Source organism: Balaenoptera musculus, chromosome 8 (assembly GCF_009873245.2).
Source record: "Balaenoptera musculus isolate JJ_BM4_2016_0621 chromosome 8, mBalMus1.pri.v3, whole genome shotgun sequence".
Lineage (NCBI taxonomy): Eukaryota > Metazoa > Chordata > Mammalia > Artiodactyla > Balaenopteridae > Balaenoptera > Balaenoptera musculus.
Window position 1 is genome coordinate 13,689,828 of NC_045792.1, and position 22,588 is coordinate 13,712,415.

The 22,588-nt window shown below is 53.7% G+C and overlaps 3 protein-coding genes and 1 long non-coding RNA gene across 8 annotated transcripts; 2 read left to right on the top strand and 2 right to left on the bottom strand.

Annotated features, from left to right (window-relative positions):
• Positions 1-1,724: 1,724 nt before the first annotated feature.
• On the bottom strand, positions 1,725-10,699 carry C2CD2L (C2CD2 like). 3 transcript variants are annotated; one of them, XM_036862016.1, is made up of 14 exons: positions 10,060-10,699; positions 7,979-8,074; positions 7,480-7,599; positions 7,192-7,302; positions 6,987-7,103; positions 6,781-6,892; positions 6,530-6,638; positions 5,779-5,843; positions 5,561-5,688; positions 5,295-5,469; positions 4,481-4,582; positions 4,200-4,336; positions 3,827-4,112; positions 1,725-2,848 (listed from the first exon to the last, which is right to left on the bottom strand). In XM_036862016.1, the coding sequence occupies exons 1-14, from the start codon at positions 10,411-10,413 to the stop codon at positions 2,637-2,639; spliced, it is 2,124 nt and encodes a 707-aa protein (XP_036717911.1). In that variant the 5' UTR covers positions 10,414-10,699; the 3' UTR covers positions 1,725-2,636. The 3 variants fall into 3 exon arrangements, with proteins under 3 accessions (XP_036717911.1, XP_036717913.1, XP_036717912.1); XM_036862017.1 differs by having other exon boundaries at positions 1,762-2,848; positions 4,200-4,333; positions 10,060-10,438; XM_036862018.1 differs by lacking the exons at positions 5,295-5,469; positions 5,561-5,688 and having other exon boundaries at positions 1,760-2,848; positions 10,060-10,438.
• A 3,302-nt stretch (positions 10,700-14,001) lies between these two features.
• Positions 14,002-15,077, bottom strand: LOC118900110. The gene is made up of 2 exons (XR_005021046.1): positions 14,732-15,077; positions 14,002-14,253 (listed from the first exon to the last, which is right to left on the bottom strand). It is a non-coding gene; the product is annotated as an uncharacterized LOC118900110 (long non-coding RNA).
• Positions 15,078-15,238: 161 nt separating this feature from the next.
• On the top strand, positions 15,239-19,898 carry DPAGT1 (dolichyl-phosphate N-acetylglucosaminephosphotransferase 1). 3 transcript variants are annotated; one of them, XM_036862328.1, is made up of 9 exons: positions 15,239-15,606; positions 15,921-16,041; positions 16,217-16,430; positions 16,676-16,822; positions 17,905-17,989; positions 18,359-18,547; positions 18,869-18,956; positions 19,123-19,278; positions 19,362-19,898. In XM_036862328.1, the coding sequence occupies exons 1-9, from the start codon at positions 15,446-15,448 to the stop codon at positions 19,425-19,427; spliced, it is 1,227 nt and encodes a 408-aa protein (XP_036718223.1). In that variant the 5' UTR covers positions 15,239-15,445; the 3' UTR covers positions 19,428-19,898. The 3 variants fall into 3 exon arrangements, with proteins under 3 accessions (XP_036718223.1, XP_036718224.1, XP_036718226.1); XM_036862329.1 differs by lacking the exon at positions 18,869-18,956 and having other exon boundaries at positions 15,268-15,606; positions 18,359-18,476; positions 19,362-19,892; XM_036862331.1 differs by lacking the exon at positions 19,362-19,898 and having other exon boundaries at positions 15,268-15,606; positions 18,869-18,975; positions 19,123-19,220.
• An 862-nt stretch (positions 19,899-20,760) lies between these two features.
• Positions 20,761-22,310, top strand: LOC118899843 (histone H2AX). Its single transcript, XM_036861835.1, has one exon. The coding sequence runs from the start codon at positions 21,031-21,033 to the stop codon at positions 21,460-21,462; it is 432 nt and encodes a 143-aa protein (XP_036717730.1). The 5' UTR covers positions 20,761-21,030; the 3' UTR covers positions 21,463-22,310.
• Positions 22,311-22,588: the final 278 nt, after the last annotated feature.

Genomic DNA, 22,588 nt, shown 5'->3' on the forward strand with positions numbered 1-22,588 from the left:
AGCACATAGGTACATTAATACTTCATAAAATGCCAACTGTATTTTAATTCAGACTTACACCACTAAAGATGGCTCTTAGCTTTAATTTAGCAATTTCATGAAGAAAAATCCATTCACTGAGCTGTGTAGACTCAAACAATATTTACAGAGCAAAAATTTCAGGATATCTCTGGAATCCACGCATGTTTCCAAAATTTGAAACGGTGTATTGCTGTCTAACATAGGTCACTTCCATCTCAATCTGCTTCTCTTGAAAACAAGACACAATTTTGGCTGGATAATTCAAGACACATCCTGAGATTTGTTCTTTAAAAGCTGCCAGAAAATCTTAAAGCGTAATTCATACTCATCAAAAACTGTGGATCTCTTCTGAAAGTATAAAGTGAATTAGGTTATGTTTTGCGTTTCTTTTGCGTTCATTTTTTAAATCCCTATTTTTGAAATGTGATCAGGCTCTTTGCCACTACTAAATATGTGATTGCATTGAGTTCTGGGCAGATCACCCTAGAAATTGAGTACATCTTCCAGTCACCATCAGCTCAATCCACAGGTCTAGTAGGAATCTGAATACCTGCCCTCCCATCAACAATAGTTTCTTGTGAAATTTCAAGTTCAGTGTGTTTGGCCGTCTTGTCATATTGGTAAACAAACTGCTGCTCTGTGAACTATTAAGAGTTGTATTTCTTAGATCAGGGGAAGTAGCTTGATAAATCTTTGAGTTTTGAGGACCTAGAATTTAGCATACCAATATATGCAAATTAACCAAACATCCATATTCTGCCACCCTTTCTAAATATTCCATTATTCTGTGACTAGCGCGGACAGGAGCATGGGGAAAATGAACAACTCCAAGCTGCCTAGCCAAAGGCAGGTGCCCTGAAGCCCCTGTGATATAGGTTAGTCAGAATGGCAAGGCTGGAAGTGAGTGTGACCTGGATGATTATCTAGGCCACCCTTCATTTTAGAGATGTGGAAGTTAAGGTTCAGAAAGCAGAAGTGGACTTCTCAAGGTCACTTGCTGTGTCTGTGGTACACCCAGGTTTTCTGTTACTGGTCGAGTGCTCTCTCTGACATCCTGCAGCAGCTTATCTGTTTCAAGTCCTGTGTAAGATCCCAGAGAACAGCAACCAGCATCCTAGAGTTTGCTAGTATCCATAACTCCCTGAAATTTGCCCACATTTAGGAGTGAAAGACTTTTTGATGATGATGAAACCCTTATAAGACTTCCCCCTCCCAATCCGTCTCTTCTGAGGCAACAGCTCACACTTATTCAGCACCGACTGTATGCCAGCCAAGTTCTAACCCACAACCAAATGATAGTTACTTTTATCACAGTCCCCACTTTACAGATGAGAAAAGTGAGGTGCTCTAAGTTTACATATCTTGCCCAAGGTCACAAAGATAATTAGTGGAGCTGGGACTCAAATCCAGGCAGTCTGGATCCAGAGGCTGTGCTCCAGACTCTCCTATATTCTAGAAGGAGCAGCCTGTTCAAGGAAGGGGAATGAAGATGCCCGTACTAGCCAATGGACTTTTTTTTCTGATTGACATTTTTGCTACAACTTCACCCTTTAAAGATGCTTGTTCTCCCATCCTCCCTCTACATGTCCCTTCCTCCCTGCAGGAACTTCGTAGACCCAATATATGTGTCACCGACCCCACCTCACTATCTGGGCCCTGTCTCTGATCCTCCCACTCCGTCAACACCACAGCCTCGCTGCCCATTTGCCTGTCAAAGGATGACCAGTTGTCCAGTTTATAAACTCCAATTTGACTTTAATAAATTAAATTCCAGGCCATCACACAGCAATGGACATCATCATCTCCCGCTAGACAGAGGTGCAGCTCTGCTCTTGCTCCATCATCACACGCTCTGTAAATAAAGCCCCTAAAGCCATCTCTTGGGGGAAGGCTTCCCATCAGGCTCCTGGCTCCCTCCTTCCAACAGAGCCACTGCTCACAGAGAAGGCATCAAGTACAAAAACGGTAACAAAGGGGGAGGGAGGGATGAGGAGCAGAAGGGGAGGCAGGGAGGTGGGGAGTACCTGCCCCCCATCCCGGGCACCGGCCCAGCTCCCTATGAGCCGTCAATGTCCTCAGAGGCAGACATTGGTGCTGGTCGGAGTGGGGACCTGAGGGAGGTGAGGGAGCCCCATCCGAAAGGGAATTGCCTACCCTCCTGGGATAGGAAAGAAGGGTCACCTGGGAGAGATGCCCTCTACTACCTGTTCACTGAGGGTCCGGGACCACACATATAAATAGAAAAGAGAATAAATAAGGGAGGAAGGATCAGCTGAGGAGCTGCGCACCCCGGGACTCCTCTGAGGGGCCAGTGTCGACAGCAGGCCAGCGGGTCTGGGGAGTGCCCACACGTGCCAGGACAGAGCCCCCTCTCGCTCCCAGCCACCCGCTCCCTCTTCTATGTCCTCAGCAACGGGTGTCCACGTCTCACATGCTTCCCGTTGCAAGTACCCTTCCAACTAGCCCCACAGCCCAGGGTGGACAGGGCATCCTGGAACCCAGAGGGCTTCCCTGGCCCAGGCTACTGGGAATCCAGGAAGGGGAATGGAAGGGAATGTGGGGAAGGGGCTGAGAGGACGCCTGCCCTCTCCTAGCTCAGGAGGTGAGCAGGGCCCTCAGAGCTGGGGGCTGGGGTTGCCATTGGCCTTGGGTTTGGATTTGAAGGAAAAGCGCTTGATAAGACGGCGAGAAAAGCTGCCAGCCTTCTTTCGGACGCTGGGTGTGGCCGTCGTGTTGGAGAGGTCATCGTGTGATTGGCTCAGACCAGCTTCCTTCTGACGAGGCCTCCGGCGGAAGATGAGCTTAGTGCCACTGCGCAGGAAGCTCACTGTGAGGGGAGAGGGGAGGCTGAGGCAGCGAGGGGGGCCCCACGGGGTGGGGTGAGGAGGGGAGCCGAGAAAGGACAAGCGTGAAGGGGTCCAAGATGCGGAACAGAACAAACATGCCCTTTAGCCTTCCTGGGGAAAACACGGTGATGCTCGTGGGAGTCCGTGTGTGCTCCTGACCACCGCCCCTGAGGTGGAATGTCACGGGGCTGGCTGCTCCGTGAGGACAGATGGACGACTGGGCCTCTTTACTATGGAAAGACAGAGGCGGAGCAGAGGGTGTTCCTAAAAGCCATGAAGGGACAAAGTGGGTTGACGCTGACTTGTTGACCAAATTCCAGGGTGTGAGCAGGAAGCAGTGTGTCTGGAAAACTTCAAAGAGGTAAATTCAGGACGAATATAATGAGAAGGGTGCTTACACGGCAGGCTTTGGACTTAGGACTCTCATTATCCCAAGAAGTGATGCAGGCTTAAATCATAAATAAATACATTCGTGAGTGACAGACTCACTGGCAGAGGGATGTGGACGTCTGGGGGCAAGCCCTTGAACCTGAGAAATTAGAAATACCACAGCTGTGCACAGACTGTGTCACTGCTAGAGGGGTACTCCTAGGGTTGCCTGGGGTAGGAATTCTTATACTCATAGGGGAGAGAGTAAAGAATGAAAGGAAAGGGTGGTGGGCGAGAATAAGGGAAGGAGGATATGCGCTTAGATCCAGGAAGAAAGAAAAAGGGAGGTAAAAGGAAATATTTTTACATCTCTTCTTATCACCCAAGCCTGTTAGATCCAAGCCAAGACTCAAGGCATCAAGTCCCCCCTCTCTACTCAAGCTTGGCTGAAACAGGCTGGGAACTCTGGGATCCCTTAGGGGAGGAAGGAGGAGATTGGCCTGAGGCTCCTATGTCCCTTAGTGTCCAGTGGGACCCAGGTGATGATACTGGGTATAAAAGAAGAGGGGGGGCTGCCAATATCTCCCCACCTTTGTGATCCTTGAGGCTGCGGGTTTCCAGCGCACCAGTAGACCCTGTTTCCGACTCAACATCATCCACAGAGGGCCTCTCAGAAATGTCCGAACGTGTTGTCTCATCTGCTTCCTGGACACTCGTGGGACTGGAGAGGGCATCTAGGGGTCCTGGGGACATGGCTGGTGGGTCTGAGGGAGGTGAAGAGGGACCTCCACTGGGCCCTGCATCATCCTGCATTGAGGCTTCCAGGGATGCCGCATAGCCCAGGGATAGTGCCAACTCGTCCTGAGCAATGGGCACCTGGCAGGAGGGACAAGTTTTAACGGGCAGGAGTGACCAATGAGGGCTCTCTCCCTAGCCCAGCTCCTCTCCCCAGAGCCCCGTTACCTTGGAAACACCGGAGATGATGAGTGTGCTACGCTTGGTGGGTGTCTTCTTGGCTGCCCGCCCGCTGGGCTCAGTCAGCTGGCGAATGGCTGTCTCTGCTACAGGGTCCAAGCCGTTGGAAAGGTGGCTCTCCCCTGCTGGATGACGGATACAGGGGATGGCTAGCCTGACTCCTCCCCAGCTCCTTCTTGGACCTGAACTCCTGTGCCCCACCCCAAATGGTTTTTGACTCTGGGGCCCAGGTGCCAACCCCCACTCACACTTCCCGATTCCCTACTCACGGCTGCTGCTGTGGGAGGTACTGCTGGGGCCACCGCTCTCGCTCAGCACAGTTGTTGTCTTCTCGGTCACCTCCACCTTGGACGGGGAGCGGGAGGGGGAGTCTGGTGGGTGGGGGAGGGTCAGTGAGCTGGGAGGTGCTTTAGAGTGGCCCCCACCCCCTACTGTCTTTATTGAGATGCAGACTTTGGTTGACTCAGAGGGTAGGGATGACTAAGGGATGATTAATCACAGGGGTGACTAAGAAGATGCCATGGGGACAAAAAGACACCACAGGAACCAATGGGAGCGTGGGAAAGTGCCATGGGGCCCACCGAGGGCGTGGAGAGATGCCATGAAAATATTGAGTGTGCAGAGATGGCAAAGGGGCCCAGTGGAGGTAGGGGGAATTCCATGGGAGAAATGTCATGGAGGGCCCCTGGGAGTGGGAGAGTTGCCAGGGAGGCCACTGGGTTTGTTGCAGGGTCCCACAGGGTGCTGGAGGTTGAGGGGCGAGGGAGGGGCAATTGGGCAGCTGGGGCTGGGAAAAGGGAAGGGGAGAGACGTGTGAAAAGACAGAGGGCAACTTGGGGAGGTGGAAGTGTGAGAATACCGTAGGAGGGGCTGGTAGATCCAGGATTGAAGAGGGAGAGAAGTAGTTAGGGAAATGGAGGGATGCAACGGAAAGTTTGAGAGAGTCGAAGACAATGAGGAAGATGTGGTCAGAAAACAGGGAGAGTTGGAATTAGGGCTTTCCTTGCCCTTTCCCTGTCCAGCCACGGATCTGCAGTCTGGGGCCCCTGGCTAGAGCTGGGCTCCCAGGCTCCTCCTCTTTACCTAATTTGCCATCTACCCGGGGCCGGGACTGGACGGTGGTGACTGTGGTGACAATGGTGCCATCGGGCATGATGGTCCGGTCAAGCTCAATCTTCTTGGTAGGTGTGATGCTGGGGCGTGGAGTGGAGGGGGTGGGAGTGCCCAGGTTCCGGGGGGAGCCCTCCTCATACTGAAGCTGCCGAGGGGTGGAAGAGGAAAGAGGCAGGGCCTCAGAGACTGGTCTTCCCCCGTGTCCTCCCACCTCCCCCCAGGGGGCAGCTTCTCACCTCTACTGCCATGGTGGCTGCCTGCCCCAGGGCTTTCCCTGGCCCAGGGGTGAGTGGGCACACCTGTCTTCGGGACAGTGGTCTGGAAGGGGAGGCCACAGACACTGTGGCCTGGCCCAAGAATTCAGCTGGGGAAAGGGGTGGCACTGTGAGCTGGGGCCATGACCAGGCCCCGCTCAGCACCCACCCAGAGGTGCTCCTTCCTGCCCCATACTCACTGTCTCCACAGCTGCTACTCCTCAGCACTTTGAGGATCAGCTCCCGGCTCTGGGGCCCCAGATCCCTGTGGCCAAGAAGAGGTGGGGCAGGGAGGGGGAAGATTAGCAAACTGAATCCACCCTTGAGTTGATCACAGGCCAGAGGCAGAGAGAGATGGAGGTAAATAAGATAGAATAAGTGCTGCAATCATCCTCCAAATATGGTCTCTTCCCAAGAGAATGGGACGGGGCTGAGCAGGGACCATACTACTCAGCTGGGCATTCAAATCCTCCATGCTCCTGCCCCATCCTGCCTTCGCAGTCTCCCTCTATGGCAAATCACTCTCTTTTTCCTTTACTCAAGCTGTTCCCTCTGCCATGAACACTTTTCTCTAACACTCCGTTAAAATCCTACTCTTGCTCGAAGGTGTGATTTAAATGCCACCTCCTCCATGAAGCCTACTCTGATCCTTAACCTGTGGGAATTAAGCTCCCCCATCTAAGCACTTGCACGGCACTTTGTGTAAACCTGGACTGGAGCACTTATACCATCTTCTTTACGTACACCTGTCTCTGCTTCTAGCCTGTGATCAACTCAGGGCGGGGGTGTATCTTGGTTATATCTGGACTAGGCCAGGGCCTGGCAGACAGTAGAGGCTCACACCAAGGTTTACTGAAAACAGAGCTGATTCATGCCAGGGCTCTGCTGGAAGGCTCTGATCCCCAGTCCAGCCGTGGGAGCAAGGGTCGGGGCTGGGGAGTCACTCCTTACAGCGTCAGGTCCTCGCTCCACTCCACCTCAGGCCCAGCCCTCATGGGCTTGGTCCACTTCTGTTGCATGGGGTTGTCGAGCTCAGCGACACAGCACACTTCCCCAGTGCCTGTGGGGAACCGGAAATATGAAAATGCTCAGTTCCAAGCTGAGAGGCCACTGAGGAGCAGAGAGGCCACGCCCTTGGCGGGGGCGCCAGGAGCACCTGCAACCATAGCCTCGGCAGTCCCCCAGAAGCTTCTGGCTCTCACCTTCCAGCTCACGTCCCAGGTGAGATGCTCGAAGCTGCCTTAGGAATAACCGGGTAGGTCTGGGGATGGCTGGCTGGGCTTGGGGCACCACAGGTGGCTTCTCACTGGGTACCTAAGAGCAGAAGGAGGTAAAAAGACCAAGAATCCCGACACAGTACCCTGGGGACAGTATGCACGCAAACTCTTTGCTTTGAGCACCTACTCACCAGGCCGCCAGGGGCAGAGCAAGCCCTGAGGTTGACCATCATAGCTGGCTGGGTGCTGACTATGGAATCCTCGATCAGCTCCTCAATAGTGGAGAGCTCTACTTGCTCCTCACCTCTCTGCGGGGAGGAGAACAAGGAGGTGAGGCCCCCAGCTCCGCCTCCCCCTCCCTGCTCTGTCGCTTCTCTCCCAGCCCTGCCCCCTTACCTCCCTGTTCTGCAGCTTGGGAAGCACTGTCAGCCTGAGATCTGGGCGATCAGTGAAGGCCCAGGATACAAGCAGGCCCTCGCCAGGGATTTCCTCCAGGTTGACTTCCAACTGGGGACAAGGGACAAAGGGACTGGGTTGACTTGCCCCACTCCTCCAACTACTCCCAACCCCCCCCCAGGACCCTCCCTTCCCAAATTCTGTCTTAGAGAGGAACCAAACTGAAAAGGCTGAGGCAATTGAACCGCCCGCCCCCTGCCCAACTCAGTTTCCCACATCCTCCTCCACCTGTGTTGGTGGCAGTGTCAGAGTGACATGGTAGGTCTCCATGGAGACGGCAGCGGGGGACTGCTGGGTCACAGAGACTGGAAACATCACCTCCTCAGCAGAGAGCTGGCAATGCAGCACCTGAGACAGGCGAGGCACGGAGGCAAGGAGGGTCAGGCACGGAGGAAGGGTGCTCAACTTGGCCCTGCCCTGTCCTGCCCGACAACGGGTCAGCAGACCCCTCTCCACTTTGGTTTTCCTTGGGAATCACCTTTTGGGGGTCATAAGCCCATAAAAGAATGATAAAAGCCAAAGACTCCTCTCTCCAGAAAAATGCAAATATGCACACATGTACTACAGTTTGCATGTAACTTTAGTGGGATTTTCAGACCTCCTGAAGCCAATCCTGGGATTCCCTAAGGCATTCAAAGACTTCAGGTTAAGAACGCTCAGACTAAAGGGAAGTCAGGATCAGCCCCCACTCCAGCCCTAAAGAAGGCAGTGCCCATCAGACCCTTACCATGGTGCGCTCTGATTGGTCTGTGCAGGTCACATGACTGATGCTGGCTTTGGGTGGGAGTTGGGGCACCTCCTCAAAGGCGATTTGGATGGAGCTCTGAGGGAGTAATGTGGGCATAGGATCAGGTCTCTGGAGCTGCCCCCACAGGCTGGCCTACTCAGTTGCTGGCTAGGCCCTGGCACTGCGGAGGCCTCAACTGCAGGCTGGCTTCTGGCCCCTCCTTGGCTCAGGGCTTTAGGACAGGAAGTATTCCCCTTGAACCCCGCCTCTCCAGGGGCCTGCAGCTGCTAGGGAGACCTGGGAAGCTAGACCACCTCAGAGACCACATCATCTTGAGCTGAAGACCCTAGATTTCTCCTGGAATGCCAGGAGCCTCCCTCTTCTCCCCCAGCTTCCTCTTCATCCCCACCCTACCCCCGAAGAAAGGTGTGCATAGAAAAAAAATAATAAAGGTGTTGGTGCCACCTGTATATCGTAGCTGGGCAGAGAGAGACACAGCTAAGCTAAGGATGAAAGCAGTAGGGCCCCTTATTCAAGACAAGAGCTAAACCTTCTTCCAGATAAATAGGATGTAGAGGCATAAGAGTATGACTCTATCCATATTCTTGGAGATGAAGACTAGCTCAGCATGGCCTTGGGGAACTTTACCAGAGGAACTGGGAAGAAAAGCAAGCTCAGAGGGCTCAAGGGCCAGAGACTTGGCTAATTCCTCAAGGCAGACAGCAGGGTGGCTTTAGGGAGCAGAAAGCTGCTTAGCTTAGGTGTTGTAAGAGCTTCCTAATTCTTCCACAGCAGTGGAAGCAAACTGCTGCAGCCCCATCCAGAGAGCAGGATGGGAAGAATTGAGGAGGGGGCACAGACTGAGCTGGCAGCTCCTCCTTGGGTCTTGGGATGGGAGGAAACAAATCCACAGGGCTCATTTGCCTGGCAAACCAGGGAAAGCCAACTTCTCTGCTACTGTAGCAGGCTTGTTCAAAAGCCAGGCCAAGGGAGATGGATGCTGGGAACGCCAGTCTCCCCACCCCCTGCAAGGGAGGCTAATGTCCAGCTGAGTCAGCTGTCCCGGGGAGTCAGTCCTGACCCAGGGACAAGGTACAGGGAGAGCTGGGTGGAGGGCTGAGTTCACGGCGTAGACTGACAGATGCCATCTGGCTTTCAGGTCAGCTGGGCAGAGGAAGCAGAGCAATTTCTTGCATGGCCACTTCTGTTTCCAGGCATCTGGGGAGCTAGTGGATTAAAACCCTCAGACTAGTGGTGGCTGGAAATGGAGAACACTCTGAGCCAGGGGCTAATAGACTGTGAGGGCCAAGATGAGTGTGGACCCCAAGAGAGGGCGGTCTCCACCTCCCACCCCACCTCAGTCTTATGACCACGCTTCCTGCCCCACTTCCTGGGAGGCCAGCTGCCCATGGTGCAATGGGAGGAAGTAGGCTGGGCTAGTCTGTGACTGACCCTCAAGGGGCAGCTCTAGGCTCATCTACTGGGCGGGGCATGGATTGTCAATCTCCTTTCCACCTGAATACCTTTCCCTCAACACAGACACTGCAGGGAGCATGGAGAAGGACGTGTTAGACTGCAGCAGTGAAATTACTGAGGGATGGGGTGGGGGGGGAATTCAGGCTCCCCGGAGACCTCCCTGATCACACCAGGGATCTGGGGCATGAAGTGCTGACTGGGTGTGGTGGCATGAGAACCAGGCAAATTCCTTCCACAGGTGCACAAGTCTCCCTTCTACCCCCTGCAGCGCCCCCCCCACCCACACCACACACACAACCAGCACCCAGGCTGGGCGGAAGTGCCCTGGGGCACAGAGATTAGCGTTGCTATGAGAACAGCAAGTTGTGCACTGGTCTGGAGCCAGAGAGTACCTAGACCGCAAGAATAGAGGATTTGGGACACAGCCGCATTTCTACAACCTCCAGCCTCACTTGCACCCGTTTCTCTGATCCCAGAGGAAAAGAAAGGCCATAGGGTTCCCCAGTTGCTCCCCACCCCCATACGTGCCTCCTGGCCTGAGCAGTCCCTCCTCTAGAAGAAAAGGCTGAGTGACGGGACCACCTAGGTCCTCCTGTCCAACTCACCCCATCCCTGCAGGCCTGCTCGTTCAACGCTCGCACCCAAGCCCGCTGCCAGTTCTCCCGGAAAGACTTGAAGGCGAAGAGCGACGCCAGGAGGCCCCGGACGCCTGGCTCCTCAGGGGCGCCAGCCCGAGTCGCCCGCAGCCTCAGCAGCGAGCGCCACGCGCCCAGCTCCCGCAGAGAGCCGGCGGGCTCGGCGGCTAAGGCGGGTCCCGGGCCCCGGCCCCCGCGGGCCCGCGCCAGCCACAAGCCCCGGGCATACTGCAGCAGCCAGCCCAACACCGTAAGCAGCGAGGCGGCGAAGAGGACCAGCAGGGCCGCCCAGCCCACGTCCCGCTGCCCCCAGTCTGGATCCATGCTCCGCGCGGGCTCAGGTCCCGGTTCCGGCTCGGGCTCAGCCGCTGCCCCGGGGGAGCATGGCCCGGGCGGGCCGCGGGCCGGGGGCGGGCTCCCCCGGGGCTCGGCGCGCGGGATCGGGGGCTCTCCGGGGCTGGGTGCCCAGGACTAGTGGGTGCCACAGATCGAGGAGAGGAGGTTCCTGGGGGGTCGCGACGCCGGGGTCCCTCTCTCCGGAGTCCGGGGCCCTCCTCGGTTGGTCCGGCAGTCCAACCCGGGTTAGTCGCCGGCCAGCGCCCGACTCCTCCCACGGCGGGGGCCCCGCCGGACCCGGGCGGGGACTCGTCTGCAGAGACGCTGGGGCTCGCAGGCCGGCACCGGCTCCGGGAGGGCTGCGTGCGCAGAGCTGACACTGACAACACCGCCGGGCCCCCCGCCCCCATCCGGCCTTAAAGGAGCCGCACCCGCGGCGGGCGGGGCTTAGTGAGCCCGGCGTTCCAGCGCTAGAAGAGGGTGGGAGGAGGAGCGGAGAGCGGAGGAGGTTCTAGGGTTGGAAATAGGCGGGATCTTTAACTACCCCGCCCCATCCTGGAATCGGGGGTACTCCTGCTCCCCCGAGCTCAAGGCGAGAATAAGCAAGAGTAATTTCACTCACCTGAGATGACGCCTCTGCTTTCCCCTACGTTCCTTAGCTTTCCATAGTTTGGACGCCTGTGGGGTTAAAAAGGAGGTGACCCCTGTGAATAGCATCAACCCCTTATCCCAACACTCCCAGGCTCAGCAGCTTCTTGGTTCCTATGTCCTGGCGGAAGCTAGGCCCTGGGTATGTAGCTGCAGAGCATCCCTCCTAGATAGAAGTGCCTGGCAGAGGTCCAGCTGATACCGACCCGAGAGGAACCAGAACCTGAACCTGGTAGAGGTTGAGAATAGAACATGGAACATTGAACCCCCTCCTCCACCCCCATCCTCTTCCCTCTGGAGCCAGGACCAAGGGACACCCTATTAACCTCCTTGCTCGTGTGGGTTTATTCTGGAGATATTTCCAAAGCCTGGGGCTGCTTCTGTTTTTAAAAATAATTTATTTCCATAGTAACGCTCCTGCCTATAGAGCACGTGTAGAGTGGGTGGCAACGAGGAGGGAGCTGGCAATGCAGCACTGGACTATCAGTAGATTCAGCCAGAAGACCCTGCCATCCAAATATGTGATATCCCAGCAAGCACCCAAAAAATTATGTTACAGGTACACTCTGGCCTCAGGATCCATCCCTTTTCCTAGATTTAAGGGAATGGATTTCGTCCCTATAGGACAGAGGCTTGTCACTGCTTTCTGGAGGCAGGGGAAGGAAAATCCTACAAAAGGATTCAAAGGAATCCCCATTCCCCAAGAGGCCCTTTTTCCCCACATACATATGGCAGGTCTTCCTTAGAGAGGTAAACAGAGAGGCGTTAAGTATCTCTCTCCCAAATCCAGTCGTTAGTCTGAGCAGTGAGCAGATGGGAGTAAACAATGTCTTCTAAAGTGCGCGGTTGCAGAGCTAAGCAGAACCTGTCAGGTCAGCGACAGGGTGCCTGAGCCACAGGAGGTGGTAGGAAAGCCTGGGGCATCCCCAGATTTCACTCTAAGGAATGGGGTAGGGTGATGGGGTAACCTTGCTGTGACCCTGCCCATGCATTATCACTGGACCTCCAAAACCATAGAAGATTCCTAGAGTGTGGATTTTTAATCTTGAGGGGAGAAGAAATGAAGGGAGGAGAGAACTCAGGGACACAGAAGGAAGCTGTCAGTGGACAGAGCAGCTAGGGCTAGGGGAGCAGGTTATGCGGAAAGTTGTCCAGGTACCGTTTCACTATGAAGACCCTCTTCCCCCAAGAACCCTTTTCAGGGTTCTTCAGAGTTCATCTCAGGTCTCTGAGTTCTTGGGTTTACTTCAACTCCTCCACTGAGCACTTGGTCCTGTGCTGCCAGATACTGCTTCACAATTCAGTCTTATATTAGTCTCTCTACTTAGTCCTCCCAATCTTCCATCCACTTGTTACTAGACCTCTTGTACTTATTTCATTCTGCCTTATAGCCTAGCTGGTTGTTTATATGTCTGTTTTTCCCACTCACCAGAAAGCTGCTTAAGAGTGGAGACCCTGTCTTACTCATCTCTCTTCCCTCATATTGACTCAAGGTGCTTTAATATGATGAAGTAGACTCCTTGGGGAAAACAATTGCATTTATATCACTTTGTGTCCCCACAGTGCTTAAAAGTTTCCCATGCACATAGTAGGGGTTAGCAAATTCTTTGTAATTTTAAGAAGTCTAACAGAAAATATTCCAATATACATGTAAACACTCAGAATTTCTATATTGTTTCCATCTTTTGAAAACCCATTCATGTCATCCAAGTGGAATGGGAGATCTTGGGGCTTGCTATCAGCTAACAACTTTTGATAAACTGATAGGAGAGAGGTGGGAAGAAATGGTAAAAGAGTAACTCAGCTGCTTGTAAAGAGCCACAGATATGGTCCTGCAAGTGTCATAGATCCGGACTCTCCAAAGCTGTCTCATATGGACTTTTTCAGCACTGTGAAACATTTCTGGGACAGTCTTTGTCAGGCAATCAGCCTTAATAGTGCATTAGCTTTGCTTACTGGGAGGCACTCGGAGCTCCCCAGTAGGAGATGCGCATCTCAGACTTTGTCTACTCAGCCCAAGAAACCAGTGGAAACTCACCTGATCCATGGGTCCTAGGACCAGCTTCAGCATTTAGGTAAATGATTTGAACTTGTACCAGGATAGGCACACAATTTCAAGTGTGGCCAAGTCATGTGTGTGTTTGTTTCTCCTGGTGAGTCTGATAATCAACTGGGCATTTACCATCATGGGAACAAAAATATTCAAATTATATGACAAGTATCCAAGTAACCATGTTCTAATGGTAACATGTATGCATGGATGATGAATCCCCAGTGTCTTGTTTTTGAACAAGTATCCCCTACCCTCTTCCGGGGGAGGAGGGCTAACAATCTCTGGAGAAGAAAGAGACAAAGGTGCCCAATGCAAAGCTGGGAAGGAAGAGTTATTAGGATTGGCCTCCTAATAAAACAGGAAATAGTTACAGACTGTCCCTCAGACCTCCAGGGAGTCTCAGCCTGCTCCTGATCAACAAGATAACTGAATGCTGCCTCCTCTGGGGCTCCGACAAGCTCCTCCTTTCCACCTGCTCCTGGCATCTCACTTTCGCTGTTTGGAAGGCCCTTCCACTCTTGCCACCCACTGAAATCCTTAGAGACACTACTCTTCCTCAAGGTCCTCTCACTTCCCCTGGTCACAACTAATTGCTCTCTCCATGTGCTCCTATTGCCCTCTGTACCTCTTTCAGATCCAGACTCATTATGTGTGATAATGTCTTGTATACAGATATCTGTGTGTCCTTAGCCCCATAGGAACACACTGTGGAACAGAAAACACTTTGCCTCTAGGGAATTTCCAGTCTAAGAGGCACAGATGCACACTCATGCACCCGTGTGCAGGTACACACACACACACACACACACACACACAGAAAAACAATACCAGTGGGATAATAAGTACTGAAAATTTGGAGGAATACTACTATCAAGTAATTACTGGGATTACTTTATATACATGGTTTGAGTTGTTAATTAGAGCCACCTTCGAGTAGAAAGGACATTTCACATCTGGTTTTGAGAGACAGGAGGGCCTATCTTTGGCCTAAAAGGAATCAACCTGACCCTGACTCCTTATTCAAGAATGAACAAAATGTCAGCATACTTCAGTCGTCTCCCGCACTTCCTGGTGATGAATTCTTCTCTGAGGACTAGAAATCATTTGCCGTCTAACAGCTTGTGTGTCTGTTAAAGAGAATGAGATGCTGGTGAACTGTTATTTGCAAGGAAACAGGTGCCAAGCAAAAGGCACCTAACCTGGAGGAAGAAACCTGCCTGGGAATTCCTCAGACTTACTGGAAGCCAGCCACTTGTGGGTCTGGTTCTCCTACTTAGCTCTTTCCAAAGCCTCAGCCTCACCTCCTCCGACTGGGAGCCTGGCACAGTGCATCCAGGACCAAGGAAAGTCAAGTAGGGGTTAAATCCAAGACCTGAGGGCATGAGGGTACTCCCAGCCCCTTCAGTGCTGAAGTACCCCTCAGTGTTGCCCGGCAACTAACTGCTACTGGGGGGGCAGAAGGCGGGTGGGATGATGAAGGAAAAGTACCTGGATCAAGGACACGGAAAAACATGAAGTGGGAGGGGCTTTTCCAGTGTCCGCGCTTTAAATTTTACATCATCTTCCAAATTGTAGCTGTGTTTCGGGGAACTGAGTTGTGTTTACCTTGGCTTCCTTCCCAACGTTGACTATGTTGGCAACAGGTTTTCTGCACTGAGCAGGTGCTGCTCCACATCCTCATTCCGCCTGCCCTCCCCCTTGCTTCCAGCAGCCATCTTCCCGTCTCCAGAGACGTCCCAGAGTAAACGCGGGGCATTGGCCCTTTAAACGCGACCAGCGAAGGCCGACGGAGCTAAACCTGACGTGGGACGAAGAGTAAGCGCTGTCAGACACGTGGTACAAGGAGGCGCTCATCTTGGAACCGGGCAAGGAGTTTTTCCGCTTTGGGCTGTACATCTTTAATGTGATGTTAGGAAAGTATCCGCCTTTGTTTGTCCTTCTTTAATTGCTTTTCCAATCCCCTCTTGATGATTCAACTCTCGAATAAAGGATGTAGTTTAAAATCACACTTCTGTCCCTACTCTTATGCCCATATTAAAAATGGCCGCCGCCTTCCACAGCGACAGTTGCTCTGCGAACTAGATCCGGGTGGAAACAGTGGGTAGGCAGATGCAGTGGGGCAGAGCCAAGGTTGCTTTATAGAGGCTCGAGGGAGTCCAGAGGGCGGCTCAGGTCAGAGTTGCTGGGTTTCGCTCAGGGTGGTGTGGGAAGATCCAGCCTGTGGGGAGCGGCCACTCCTTACTGCTGGGGCCTCAGGGCTTCTGCCCAGCTTGCTCATTAGCTAAGGAGGGGGCCGAGCGGGCCCCCTGGCCGGTCACCATGTGGGCCTTCCCGGAGTTGCCGACGCCGCTGTTGGTGAATTTGATCGGCTCGCTGCTGGGACTTGTAGCCACACTCACCCTCATCCCTGCCTTCCGTGGCCACTTCATCGCCGCACGGCTCTGCGGCCAGGACCTCAACAAATCCAGCCGGCAGCAAATGTGAGGGGCCGCGCGCTGGTCCGGGGCAGTGGGGAAGGGGTGGGCAGGCAGGGGCGGGGGCTGGAGTGCTGGACTGCGCGCGGAGACGAAGTGCTAACCCAACAGCCAGCCCGGGACTCTGGGAGGTGGAGGGCAGATCTGGTTAGCATTGGGGAAGGGGTGGAGGCGGGAAGGTGGGACCCTTGGGTGGATCTGGGACTCCAGTAGTGGTGCCCTTCCCCGCTCCGAAGTCAGGTTATGGTGGTGCTTGCGCTAGTGAGTGACCACGCCCCCTTTCCTCTTCCCCCTCCACCCGGCTTGATGCTGGCCCACAGCCCAGAGTCCCAGGGAGTGATCAGCGGTGCTGTTTTCCTTATCATACTCTTCTGCTTCATCCCTTTCCCTTTCCTGAACTGCTTTGTGGAGGAGCAGTGTAAAGCCTTCCCCCACCATGAAGTAAGTGGGTTAGTGACGGCTGCTGCCTGTGGCTGGGACTGGGAGCTACTGGAGAGAGTTGGGGTTATTTGGGTGTGGGGGGAGGGGCTGAGAACGAAAGAAAAGATGGGAATTCTTGAAAGGAACGGTGAAGTGGGAGAAGGCTGGAGCCGTGACCTGCCCGAGCCTTCCCCAGTTTGTGGCCCTGATAGGTGCGCTCCTTGCCATCTGCTGCATGATTTTCCTGGGCTTCGCGGATGATGTACTGAATCTGCGCTGGCGCCATAAGCTGCTGCTGCCCACAGCTGCCTCACTACCTCTCCTCATGGTCTATTTCACCAACTTTGGCAACACGACCATTGTGGTACCCAAGCCCTTACGCCCACTTCTTGGCCTGCATCTGGACTTGGGTGAGTAGCACTGCCACTTCTGCCCCTATGGCCCCTACTTCAGGGCACCCTTGCCCTGTGAGATATGCAGCAGAGCATCCTTCCTGGTGCTCCACATTCTCCTCCCTGTTTTGTCCCTGTGTTTTCTTAGATCCTTTTGTTGGCCTTTCATCCCATCCTCTATCCTCACCACTTTTCTCAGAAGACTATCCTTAAATTCTCATTCTACAGGTGGCATTACTTCTCTTACTGTTTTCTCCCCCCAGGGATCCTGTACTATGTCTACATGGGGCTGCTGGCAGTGTTCTGTACTAATGCCATCAATATCCTAGCAGGAATTAATGGCCTAGAGGCTGGCCAGTCGCTAGTCATTTCTGCTTCCATCATCGTCTTCAACCTGGTGGAGCTGGAAGGTAGGTGGGATTGGACTAGGGAGAGAAGAGAAGTCTGAGTGTTAAGGAAGTTGCCTGATATCTGGCTTTGGGGAATTTGTTAAACATGAGAAAGAAACTAAGATTTGTTAAATGTGAGAAAGAAAAATAGCAGCCTTGTCATTTATAACGGCATTGGCACTAATAGGTAGGCCATGGTCTTCTCCTATTGAACATAAAGAACTTCATAAAACCTCAGAATCAGACAGGGTCACTCTGTGACCGTGATAGAGTAAGACCAAAACTAGACCCCTCTGTAACCATGTCTGAGCATAGACAAAACCACAGGAACACGGTGCATCTCACAAAAATGACCAAGATCCCCTTCTAGCTAACATGAGTGGTTGCTGCTTCCTTCCGATAACAACTCAGTTCCTCTTACTTCTTGGATAAAAATTATTAAGATGCTCAATCATAGCATTATCTCTGCTGACAGCACCCAGTGCAGGGCAAAACTCTCCCTCCTTGCATCCTCCCCAGAATTATTTAAAACAAATTCTATAACAAGTCCTCCTAACACCTCCTTACTGAGGCATCCCATGGTTCCCCATGGTGTGTGGGTTCCAAAGTTTCTCTTGTTTCAAGTCAGTAAACCCAGCTTTGACTACAGGCGTGTTTCTGGTGGTTTTTGGCTGTTGGACATCCGTAAGTACTTATTAAAGCTAAGCACTTTTAAAATGTGATCTCACTTTAAACTCTGTAACAGCTCTATGTGGCAGGTGTTTTCATCAGCCTTTTTTTACAGATAGGAAGCTGAGGCTCAGAGAAGTTAAATGTGTCATGATCAAGGTCACACAGTTAGGAAGTAAAGCTGGTATTCAGACCTAGGTCTGAATGGTCTAAACCAAATGTAAGATAGTAACTAGTTTAGGAAGAGTTCATGAAAGAGGTGAACTATTGCGAACTGCGTGGGTGACATAAAAGGGGTAGTGAGTTCTTGAGACTTAGAGAGGTGGACGATACAGCTTGGGACAGAACTCAGGGACAGACAAAAATAGGACCCAGGTATGCAGGGGAAGCGGCTATCAACTTTTCCTTTTTTTCTTTTTCCCCTGCTTCCAAAGGTGATTATCGGGATGATCATGTCTTTTCCCTCTACTTCATGATACCCTTTTTTTTCACCACCTTGGGATTGCTCTACCATAACTGGTAAGTAGGCCTGTGGATAGTGGGACAGCTATTTGAATTTGTGGCCAGTACGGTCCTCCTGATTGTGACCCATCTCCTGACGGAGAGGCTTAACCTGTGCATCTCTGTATTGAGTGTTTTCTGGGTCTTTTTGGTAATATTCTTAAATCTTAAATATTCTCTACCCAACTGTAGCCCGGGGCAGGTGCTGTGGAGCCCCCAGGAATAGATGGATTCAGGGCCTTGTTTCCTGGAGAGTTGCTGGGAGAGCTGGAATGTCCTCTGAGCCAGAACTAGGGTCAGGGCTAGCCCAGTGCGCAGGGTGTGTGATGTGAGAGAAAGGATTGCTAATGCCTCTTGCCACTGGCTCACATCCTCTCCCCCACACAGGTACCCATCACGGGTGTTTGTGGGAGATACCTTCTGTTACTTTGCTGGCATGACCTTTGCCGTGGTGGGCATCTTGGGACACTTCAGCAAGACCATGCTACTCTTCTTCATGCCCCAGGTGTTCAACTTTGTCTACTCACTGCCTCAGCTCCTGCATATCATCCCCTGCCCTCGCCACCGTATACCCAGGTAGCCGCTTTGGGGCTTGAAAGGGACATCATAGCTTTTTCCTTTGGGATGCCTTAGACGTTTGCTGTGCAAAGGGAATGGGCCCGAAGAAGGGCTAACTCTTGCCATGCAGTTAGCCCTTTATACATTACAGAGCACATTTAGTTCCACGATCTCATTTAATGTTCACAGCAGCTCTGATCACACAGAAGCAAGCAGCAGAGCCAGAAATAGATCTCAGGGTGTTTGACTCCACATTCAGTGCTCTTCCTATTAATTAACCACAGGGAGGAGAGTTCTTTGAGTAGTGGCCCAGTCACATGAAGCTGTCTTCCCCTGCAGACTCAATACCAAGACAGGCAAACTGGAGATGAGCTATTCCAAGTTCAAGACCAAGAGCCTCTCTTTCTTGGGCACCTTTATTCTAAAGGTAACAGGGTAACAAGGAGGTAAGGCTCTAGGCTGCCATTCGGAATTCAGGGAGTGGGGAACCTAGGCCTACATCACACCCAAGGGGAGCTTGGAAACATTGAGCAGATCCCCATTCCTGAAGCGTAGGTATTAGCTGAAGTTCTCTCCACTTTTGACCCCTCCAGGTAGCAGAAGGCCTCCGGCTAGTGACAGTGCGCCAGAGTGAGAATGAGGATGGTGCCTTCACGGAGTGTAACAACATGACCCTCATCAACTTCCTACTTAAAGTCTTTGGGCCCATGCATGAGAGAAACCTCACCCTGTTCCTGCTGCTGCTACAGGTGCAATGCTGTTGGTGATGTGGTTTACATCTCCTTGTCTCCCTTTCTCTGTGGTTCTTACTGTAGTTCATTTCTCCTTACAGGTCGTGGGCAGTGCTGTCACCTTCTCCATTCGGTACCAGCTTGTCCGACTCTTCTATGATGTCTGAGTCCCCTGATCCACTGTCCTTTGCTTCACAGCCTCCAGATTTCCTGACTCAGGCCGACCTCTTCTAGACCAAGATTGCCTCCTGGCCCAGGCCTCTCTCACCCTTCATTCTCCTCCAGATTTTGTCCTCAGCATTTCCTTTCCCCTGTGATTATTGACATCCTGGGCCTTTTTTGCCCTCTAATGACTATTGATTGGACTTTGCCTATGGCTTTCTTCAACTTGCCACTCCCCCTCTCCGTCCCATCTTTGCAGCCTCCTAAGGTGGGATACTGTAGCTCTGATGCAATTACCCACAACTCTGACACTCAAGAAATACGTTGGGCCTGGGGATAGAACCCTGGCTGGGGATAGGGACACAGGCTCGAAGGTGACTTGACATTTGACTATAAATTAAGTATTCTGATGATTTAGCAGACTGGGGGGCCAGGTGCTCCCAGTAGTGACAATAAACTGTCGTCTTTTTCTTATTGTTCCTGTAGGTGTATTTCCTATATAGGGCATTTTAGGGTAGACTGGGAGGGTTGGTGGAGGCATTTCCTCGGAGAGGATGCCTATCTCTCTGCCCCATCCTTTTTCTTTCAGTACATCAGGCCCCTCCTAGCAAGAAGGGAACAGAGGGGGCTTCCCTGGTGGCGCAGTGGTTGAGAATCTGCCTGCCAATGCAGGGTACACGGGTTTGAGCCCTGGTCTGGGAAGATCCCACATGCCGTGGAGCAACTAGGCCCGTGAGCCACAACTACTGAGCCTGCGCTCTAGAGCCTGTGCCCGCAACAAGAGAGGCCGCGACAGTGAGAGGCCCGCGCACCGCGATGAAGAGTGGCCCCCGCTCGCTGCAACTAGAGAAAGCCCTCGCACAGAAACGAAGACCCAACACAGCCAAAACTAAATAAATAAATAAATTTAAAAAAAAAAATCTTAAAAAAAAAAAAAAAAAAAAAGGGAACAGAAAGAACAGACCAGACAGAACATGTTGAATAAATAGGAAATCCTGCTGCTCAGGTGGCATAAAGAGCCATAAGATTGGCGTTATCTCTTCTCTGGGACGGGGTTGGACTTTCAGGGGGTCTCATTCCTTCCCTTTTTCACTCTCCCTTTGCCAGGCAGGAAGAGGGAGTGACCAGACCTGGGACGGGAGGAAGAGGTAGCCGTAGTGTTGACCCCTTTCCTTTAAAAATCCTAGACCCGCACAGACTTCCCTGAGGCTCTTGAGGTGGCTTCAGGCTCCACCCTCTTTGTCTTCCGGCCCTGGTCTGGGCTGTAGGGTTTAAATCTGGCGCGCTTCACTTGGATTGGCTACACCCGGGAGTGGTTGGCTGTTTGCTTGCTGCCGCTCCTCCTAGCCTTTTCCCCGGGCAAAAGGTTTTCAAATTCGACCAATCGGCGGGCGCGTTCCCTCAGCTGAGGCGCGTCATCGAAGGGTTAACCGCAGCCAACCGGAGGCGGGTATTGGAGAAAAGAGCCAATCAGGAGGACGCGGGGGTGCGCCCTGGGGGCTTATAAGGGCGGCCCTTGGGCGCGCGCGGCAGCAGTTGGACTGCGGCGGACGGCTGTTCCTTAGTCTTGTGAGCCGTCCTCCTCTCCGTTCCTCTACCTCGCGCAGCATGTCGGGCCGCGGCAAGACAGGCGGTAAGGCCCGCGCCAAGGCCAAGTCGCGCTCGTCGCGAGCGGGCCTCCAGTTCCCCGTGGGCCGCGTGCACCGGCTGTTGCGGAAGGGACACTACGCCGAGCGGGTGGGCGCCGGCGCGCCGGTCTATCTGGCGGCGGTGCTCGAGTACCTCACAGCCGAGATCCTGGAGCTGGCGGGCAACGCGGCCCGCGACAACAAGAAGACGCGGATCATCCCCCGCCACCTGCAGCTGGCCATCCGTAACGACGAGGAGCTCAACAAGCTGCTGGGCGGCGTGACGATCGCCCAGGGAGGTGTCCTGCCCAACATCCAGGCCGTACTGCTGCCCAAGAAGACCAGCGCCGCCGTGGGGCCGAAGGCGCCCGCGGGCGGCAAGAAGGCCACCCAGGCCTCGCAGGAGTACTGAGGGCGCCCGCGCCGCCGCCACCGCCGCCGCCCGGCCCCTCCCCTCGCCACCACAAAGGCCCTTTTAAGGGCCACCACAACGCTCACGGAAAGAGCTGGGCCACGTCGGGCTCCGGGCCGGGCGGCCGCGCACTCGCCCCCTCCGCGGCCCCGCCGCCGCCGCCGTGCGGCCTGCCCCTCCCCCGCGCGGCTCGCTCCGGTCGTGGCTCGGCGGAGGACGGCCGTTTGAACGCCGCTCGTTACCAGGAGCGAGCTCGTGACTCGGCCGGCCTGGCCCCCGAATGCTGATGGGCTGCGGGGAGGCCGCGGCACCTTCTAGAAGGCTGGGCCGGCCGCGCTGACGCAGGGCCGGGGCGCGTGGCGGGGAAGGTGAGTCTGTGCGGACGGCCGCCGGCGGGGCCGCGCGCGTTCCCCACCAGCCCGGTGCTCCGGACGGGACTCGGTTGCCGCCGACGGCGGCGGAGTCAGTCGGTCACTTCATTTGTCCCGGGACGTCCTTTGCTGCCGGATCCCGAGCCTTGCACGTCCGCGCTCCCTCCATCTCCACTCGCAGGCCTGTGCGCGTCCCGGAAGACACACTTCGCGGCGTGAGCATCTCCCGCGGTGTCGGGTCCCGGCGGCGTGGGGGCTGGGGGAGTCCTGCCCCTGGACCCGCGCCCCTCCCGGCGTGTCCGCTCCGCAAGCCAAGCACCTAGATACCAGCACTAGTCCGTTAATCCCCATCTGGACTGAGCCGCCGTTGGCCTCGGAACTGGAATTTTGCAGCTAACCCATCCAAGACAGTACTTTAGGTATTGGGGAGTTTCAGATGGACTAATTTTGTTTATTAAAGGATTGTTTTCTTTTTTAAACAATGAGGTGTCTCTTCATTTTGCAGACGGGTTGTAGGATCAATGACTTTGTAGATTCCTAAAGGTAGTGGGGGAGGGGAGCTATCTGATACAAAGGCTCTACCGTTAACTGGAGCGGCAAATCGTAGATTATAAGATTATGGTTCTTTCTTGATGTTCCCTGGGAGACAATTTATTCTGTCAGAACTACTGAGACAGAAACAGAAAGCAATGTATTCCAGGAGAACTTTGGACAGGGGTCCTAGCCTCTGAGGTAAGGAGCAAAGGGTCTTGTGG